Raw genomic sequence first — 8,223 nt, forward strand, 5'->3', positions numbered from 1 at the left:
AACTTCTTCAATGCAGGTTTTCCTGTTTATTTTTTAATAATCTTTACTGCCACAGCAATTTTGCTGCAGTTATCTCATTTACAGATTGATTTGATTGATTTTGATGTTATTAATTTCTTATTTTTCTAAATTCACTTATCCTTGCAGGTTAACATTATTGCAGTTTTTTAATCTTCAGGTGTATCCCATTTTTAGATCGAAGGACCAGCTGAGGTATTTTAATTGGTGGTTTTGACTCATCGATTTCCAGTTCAAATCGATTAAGGATCATCGCAACAGCCACCTTCATTTCATTCATGGCAAAGTGCTGACCAATGCAATTCCTACAAAAAAAGGAGGCAAGTTTTGAATCCAACACTTTTAGACCATAAATGTATTTTGTTGGAATCACTACACAATCCTAAGTATGAAAAGGTGCAGTACCAACATATTTAGATGGAAACAGAGAAAATTGAAACTGGAACACGTCATTCAGCCCCTTGAGCCTGCTCTGCCATACATAATGATCATGGCTAATGATCCAACACAATAGCCTGTTCCTAATTATTCCACAAACCCTTTAATGCCTTTAGTTCCAAGAGCTACATACAACTTCTTCCTGAAATCTTAACATATTTTGCCCTTGCCTACTTCTCTGTGTGCCTCAATCTTTCATTATTCCTGAGTTGTAAACTTTCAACCTATCAGTCAGATGTAGATCAAGGAGAGATATTTGCATAAATTGAGCTCTTCAATTATATGAAGTTCCTCTCAGTGAATACATAAATAGAGCTGCTGTCAAAAATTCAATGATCTTATCCATAATGCTGCTGGATAGAGTTTCCCACCATACCTTATCTCCTAACTTTCTCTCACTAGCACTTTTTAAGCATAAAAACAAATAAAATGGGCAAACCTGAAAGAATCCAGCTGTGGAAGACTATAATGTTTACTGTTACGAACTTACTCAGTTTCCTTTTCTCACCTCATCTCATGAACCTGTGATTGAGTTTCCATTAAATTGCTATTTGATATACATATGTATTTGCACCTCAAGTTTTTAAATACCTCTTACAATTTGTGTACTATAGTTGTTAGAAAAGGTAGCACATAACAAATAGTTAAAGAAAGCAATTTATATCACAAGAAATTTATGCAAATGTCATAAATAGTTAACAGAGATTACTGGCAGTACCACACTGTTAAACTGCGCACAATCCCACCCCTTATTCCCCCAGAGTTGGCAGTTCTACCGACATAGATACATGGCTAACTTGTAAGAAAGCTTCCTGAATTCTAATCTGCACAATGGAAAATGTAGTTTTGCAACTCTAATGGGGAGCCTACAATTTTAAACAAAGGATCTTAGTGTGGGAGGTAGTAACTCCCAAAAGAACCAGGCCATGGTATAGTTTTGTTTACCTTTGAAAATTTGCCTTTGTGCAATAACTCCCAATATGAAGTGTTAGTCAAGATTAAAAAAGAATTTGGAATTGCTCCAGTGAACTGGGACCTACCCATTTTATAAACTATAAGCCAGGCCTTCATTAAAAAAAGCAATAAATTATTAACCATCTGTTCTAATTTCACTAATATTTGACACATGTTGCTACCTTGGTCCAGCTGAAAAAGGTATGAAGGCGTGTGTGTGTCTGCTTGCTGAATTTTCAGTGGAAAATCTTAAAGGGTCAAAAACCTATAAAAGAACAAAGTACTATCAATCCGCAGTGATCAGGAATATATGATTAATGAGATTTCAAACACACAAATTTATTAATCAGATCTGTAAAGAATTCATTTGTCAGTTACTGGTTTGAACAAGTATTGCAGTGGTAAAATTATCAAAGCAGCTAAGCTCCAACAGATTTTGGATTCTAACAGAAATTAAGATATTCAGACATGAACTGGACATGGAATTCATCTCAAAAGACAGTGTCCTATGCATGGTGGCTCAGTAAGTAGCACTGCTGTCTCACAGTACCAGGGACTTGGATTGAATCCATCCTTGGACAACTGACTGTGTGGAGTTTGAACATTCTCCCTGTGTCTGCGTAGGTTTTCCTGGGTGCTCCGGTTTCCTCCCACAGTCCAAAGATATGCTGGTTAGATGGATTGGCCATGCCAAATTGTCCATAGTGTCTAGGGATGTGTGGGTTAACCATGTAAAATGCAAGGTTACAGGGATAGAATAGGGGGGTGCGTCTGGGTTTGATGCTCTTTGGAGAGTCAGTGTTGAATGGCCTGTTTCCACAATGTAGGAATTTTATTTTGAGTGGGGCCAATTCATATCAATATTAATCATTTTTCCACTGAGTGAGAACATGATTCAATTCCCCATGGCACTACTGGAAATCACAGCAAGTCAGGCAGCATCCAGCACTTTTTGTTTTCAGATTCTGCAGTAATTTGCTCCCATATTGCACTCCATTTGGGCAATGGAGACCAAATACAGTCTTCAAGTGGAGCAGTATTGGAAGGCCAACCAGTAATTGCTACAAGGTCAAAAAAGAACAAATGCTAGACATTGAATGTGGAGTTGGGGGGTGGTGGGGGGAACATGAATGCAGGATGAATGCTAAAAAGGGAGTGGGAATAGGAAAAACTGTGCAGGAAGAATATGTAATCTCACTAAACCAAGTATATCATCTTTTAGTGTACACCCCTTAACTATGTGACAGCAGAATAAATGGCTTTTAAAAATATACCTAATAGATACTTTCAGCATTACATTTATATTTAAATTTGCTTGCTGTGTTATAAATCCATTAAATGAAAGAATACCTAATGGCATTAGCACGGATGCAGTGTGACAATATATGAAGGCAAAGAGTACATATTGTTAAGGTGATTGTGTGAATCCTCATGTTCTACTTATGGAGAAGGAAGTTACCTCTGGGTTATCCCATATCATAGGGTTCCTGTGAATACAGTAGATACTTATACCAACCAAGCAACCTGTGAAAATGCAAATGAACATTAGTAACACTTTCACAAACATGCAGCTTCCTGCTGGTTTCTTGGACCTCTTTTAAAGTGCAGTATTTACCTGCCATTAACATTAACTCAAAATAACCTCTTTCTCTCCACGTCTGGCAATAAGATTCAGCAATGCAGACAGAAACAAATGTGACACTTAGATCTTAATTGGTCATTTGGCCCTAAACTGTACGCAATGATAAGGCTGTGTCCTGCTTTAAGCAAAGTCAGTGGCCATCAAAATCAAGGCCAATCCAAAAATCAGACAATAAGCAGCAAGTCCACCTGGTAAACTTAATCCCATTCAAAAAAGTGGTAGGCACACAAACCCAATTCTAATTAAGTTCTCATTTCAAAAGAGATATTAAAGCACAGGAGAATTTCAATCACACTCAGGAAAGCTGTTGTGTTTGATATAATTTTGTAATGTACATTTTTAGGAACGAATAGCAGAGTGGATTAGATTTTCATCTTTCAACTGAGTGGCTTGAGCACAAATACAGTATCAATTTCTCCTCTGGCTGGGTCGATCTTGGGTGTGTGGCCATTGGTTTCAGAGTGAGGAGCTTTAATGCCATAAAGTGAAGCAAGTAAGCTTGGTAGACAGAGGGGTGGTCCAGCTGCTCCTCCTAGCCCACAGGCATTATTATAAAGACATTTACCTCCTGCTCAAAGCAGTCTTCATTCCCCTTTTAGCTGCAAGGATCCCTGGGGCCCATCAAATCAACCACCCAGGATGAAATTTAGAACTTCAAAGTTGAAGCATATTGCTTCAATATAATATTTCAACATCTAACCTATTTCCTGGAAGCACATTAATTATCCACTAACAACCTCTTACCATCACCTCCCCCTCTCTGCCTCTCTCCCACACTAAAACCATCTCAATCACATTGAAAAAAGTTAAAAGGTTGATTTGGAGGTAGGTTTAAGATATTTTAAAATTGCAACTCTCATCTACTTTTTGCGGTTAAAATCACACACACAAACTTTGTGAATCAGACATTTCGGTTTCAGTGGCATGAGATCAAAGCTTACATCATTGATTTAACACGAAACTAGCATTCTCACACTGACGTACAGGGAAAATGTCCAATGTAGAGCATGATCCTCTGAACTTGGACTAAGGCACATGCTGGGAAAATGATTCTGCATTTCAGAGTGACCTGGAAGTGTTTGACATCGAGTCCCAATATTCAACCCAAACATTGGGAATTATGCACCAACAGAACTGAAACACTGTGTACATTCCAGTCTATTATTGCTTCTCTGCCATATTTACTGGAACTTTCCTTCCACTGAACAGTATAGACATCAGCCTTATTGCTGCATGTAAATTGGAGTCTTATGATGTACATGAGATACCAGCTTCAAAATGACTTGGGCTTTCTGCAGGCAATTAAAATCTACCCACTCAGGTTTTCAAATTGAATCGAAGTAATTTCCTTGATAAACAGCAATGATTAATTCTGAAGTTAAGAACATAAAGCATGCATGACATACACCAACAAGCCAAATATAATCTATACTCATGTACTTTGGGGAACACAGTACATGGTTGTACAAGGTGTTCAACTTCTTGAGGGAGGTGAAATTGCCTCAATCATTAACCCTGGGAAATTTCTCCATAAGGATAAAAGTAACAGGAGAGGAGGGCATCAACTTAAACAAATTATTCATTACATTTTCCAAAATTGATCAGTTGCTTTCCCTAGAGGATCACAACAGCTCTTGATGGATAATCCGTATCTACTGTTATCTTTATAACTACTTCATTTGTGACTGTGTTTGATAGGAGCATCATGAATATCTTTAGCAATAGCACCAAACAAGCCAGAAAACCTATCAATTCTTTCGTTTGCAAATCTCACAAAATCATTAACAGAGCAAACAGCTGGAATACCATTTAGCAATCTGTTGTCCAGTGAGGTTTATTCATCAAGGCTTTGAATTTTCTTTTGAAAGGTTCTCGAATCTAACACTGTGACCAGAATATTCCCTGTCTCATGGATGGGTCTTTGTGGGGACACTCTGAAACAGAGTTTGAAACTTGTCTGTGTGATCAGCCTCCAGATTTAATGCTTCTATGGTGGTGAGCCAATAAGGAACCAAATGTGGAATAATTGCTGATGCTGTCAGGATTTTCCTGGCATCAGACTGCCCCCCTGCTGAGTCAGCTGGCCCTGTAGCAGCAGGGAAGCAGCTCTCAGCACTAGCTGGGAAAGCCAAGGAGGCCATCATTAGTCTGACCTCAATTGGAGGCTGCCATCCATCCAGTTCTGAGGGCATGTCTACTGGATGATGTACTTGAATATAATAATGTAACACTTTAATTTAAAAAGTGAAGGAAACAAAAATGTAGACAACTATAGGTCAGTTGGCTTAATGTCTTTTAGTGGGAAAATATTTGAGTCTATTCTAAAGGATGTAATGGCAGAGTATTTAGAAATGACATGATCAAGCAGGGTCAACATGGTTTCCGAAAGGGATAAGTGTACTTGACAAATCTACTGGAATTCTGAGCAGGTAGCAAGTAGGATAGACAAGTCTGAAGCAGTGGATGTAATATATAAAGATTGATAAGGTACCATGCATTGGGCTACTTAATGAGATGAGAGAGACGCAATGAGACAGATGCGTTGGAGGTAGTAAGTAAGCATGGATAAAGGATTAGCTAGCTCATAGAAGAAGCATTTGAATAAGTAGGGGAAATTTCACGATTATAACCCTTAATTAGTGGTGGGCCACAGGGATCACTGCTGGTGCCATAATTATTTACAATATATATTAATGCTTGGATGAGAAAAAAATTTAATATACTATAGCCAAGTTTTCAGATGATACAAAGAATCTGTAGAGGCATACAGACAGATTGAGTGAGAGGGCAAAAACTTGGCAGATGGAATATAATGTGGGGAAATATGTGGTTATGCAATTTGATGGGAAGAATAAAGGGAGCTAAATGTTATTTAAATGAAAATAGGTGCAGAACAGAGAGATTTTGGAGAGCTCATCCCTGAATGATAAAAAGCTAGGAACTAGGTTCAGAGGGTAATAGGGAAGCACATGGAATATTGACCTTTATGTAAAAGGGAATGGAGTATAAAAGTAGCAAGGTTTAGCTGATACTACACAATGTGCAAACCTAGTCAGACCACTGCTGAAATATTATGAACAGTTTTGGTCACCCTTATCTGAGTAAAGATACACTATCATTGAAGACAGCCTGGGGAAAGTTCATTGGGCCGGTACCAGGTACAGGAGGGACTGGCATATGAAGAAAGGTTGAGTAGATTAGACCTGTGGTTGTTGGAATACTGAAGAATGTGAGGTAATTTTATTGAAACATACAGTTCTTACAGGACTTGACGGTGTAGCTGTGGATTGGCTGTTTCCTTTGTGGGAGAGTCTAGGAACAGAGGGCATAATCTCAGAATAAGATGTTTCACATTTAAGTGGAGCAAATCTTTCTCTCAGGAGCTTGTGAATCTGTGGAAGAGTGGAGGTCTGTTGAGGCTGGGTCATTACATATATTCAATACCGAGATAGATTGATTTTCATTAAGTGAGCATCAAGTGTTATGGGGAAAAGTGTAATTGAAGATTATCCGATCAGTTATGATCTAATTGAACTGTGGAGCAGACCTGATGAGCAGAATAGCCTACTTCCATTCCTAATGTTTATGGTTATGATCTATTTAAGGAACCCACTTACTGTCCTTAATTTAATGAGGAAGAAGGTAAAGTGTCAACCAATTTGATACCTTACAGTGTGACAGATAAGTCATGAGAGAATAGGAAGCAAAAACAAAATGCATAAAGATATCGAATCCATAAGCACCAGTAAGTTCAAAGTTTCAAAGTCCTGCTTTTATGAAGTACATTCTTTCTTAAGCTTAACTCATTAAGTCATAATTTTGATTAGATAAAGGACTATTATGGTGCTCGCACATGACATCATTTCCTGTCATACTCATAATGCTATTCAGATTGTGTAGATGATTGGAAGTATAGTCATTGTTGTCAGTAAAAACTCAAATATTTACAATTTAATAAGAATTATCTAATTTCATAAATGTACAAATAAATGAAACCTTCAGGAACCTTCCTCCCATCAAAGAATGTGAATGGTTTGGTCAGCCTCCTGGATATCCCTGGTACAGGGGGGCAAAGACGCAGAGACTCCTTAATGCACATTGTAATGTAAGGCATCTTACTGAGCAACTCCCTGCCAAGGAACAGAAAGGGTGTGACTTAGTAAAACAAGGGTGAACATGTGTACGCAAAAACTAAAGAGCAGAGGGCTGAAAATTTGTCAGTGTTAGATAAGATTACAACCTCCTTTCAAGCTTGGTGGCCCAACAGCTGATCCAAAGTTGAACCTCATTAACTGACCATGCTGCTAAATCCTGTTTTGTCCATTTGAAAAAAAACAAACTTAAAAGTCATTCAATTATGGAGTCAGGAAAGCACTCAAAAGGTGCCTCAAAATCAGCAATAATCTCCTTTTTACAGACTTGTGGTACTGTACTTGTAAATACTTACCCTCAATTTTCCAAATAAGACTCATTTATTTTGTAAGAAACCACATCCCTGACTTGAATCTGGAAAGGAATTCTGGTAAGGAAATTGTGAGGTTAATGTCTCCTCCCACCCACACCCCACTTCAGCTGACCTCAACAGAGGCATAGCCTCTGCATCATTAAGATGTGTTCCATCAGGTATCCCACTGACAGCAATTAGTCAAGTGGAATGGATTTTGAGGCAACAGCACCTTGACCAGCACCAAAGGTAAACTCTGGTACATTGCAGTGAGGGATATTTCAGAGGATCACACTGTATGGAGGGAGTGGGGCTCTTAGTGACTCTCAGAGCAGGAAGTTTCAGAAATCCTGGGCTCCAACTTCTCTCTTCCATTTCTCTTCACTTGGCAGAAAAGCCACAAGACCTTCCCCGGCGAACTTGGAAGTGCTAAGGACAGGGACAGTCTGATTAGAAGCAGGTTATTGGGTTTCCTGCCATGCTTCTGGCCACATTGACAGACTGCTGGCCAGGAAAGGTGTTCCGCAAGGATCTGTTTTGGAGCCATTGCTGTTTGTCATTTTTATAAATGACCTGGAGGAGGGGCTAGAAGGTTGGGTGAGCAAGTTTGGGGATGATACGAAAGTCGGTGGAGTTGTTGACAGTGAGGAAGGATGTATCAGTTTACAGCGGGATATAGATAAGTTGCAGAGCTGGGCAGAAAGGTGGCAAATGGAGTTCAATGTAG

General features: G+C 38.8%; 1 protein-coding gene across 2 annotated transcripts in view; it reads right to left on the bottom strand.

Annotated features, from left to right (window-relative positions):
• The window catches only part of LOC122554393 (cytochrome P450 4B1-like), a 62,306-nt gene continuing 54,083 nt past the window's right edge, over positions 1 to 8,223 (bottom strand). Inside the window, exons 9-12 of one of the 2 annotated variants that reach the window (XM_043699327.1) lie at positions 7,049 to 7,182; positions 2,870 to 2,934; positions 1,593 to 1,675; positions 1 to 323 (exon numbers count right to left, since the gene is read on the bottom strand). In XM_043699327.1, the coding sequence (XP_043555262.1) occupies positions 155 to 323; positions 1,593 to 1,675; positions 2,870 to 2,934; positions 7,049 to 7,182 (451 nt within the window). In that variant the 3' untranslated portion in view covers positions 1 to 154. Of the gene's footprint in view, positions 324 to 1,591; positions 1,676 to 2,869; positions 2,935 to 7,048; positions 7,183 to 8,223 lie in introns of those variants that run through there. The other variant, XM_043699328.1, reaches the window with a different exon arrangement.

Source organism: Chiloscyllium plagiosum, chromosome 11 (genome assembly GCF_004010195.1).
Source record: "Chiloscyllium plagiosum isolate BGI_BamShark_2017 chromosome 11, ASM401019v2, whole genome shotgun sequence".
Lineage (NCBI taxonomy): Eukaryota > Metazoa > Chordata > Chondrichthyes > Orectolobiformes > Hemiscylliidae > Chiloscyllium > Chiloscyllium plagiosum.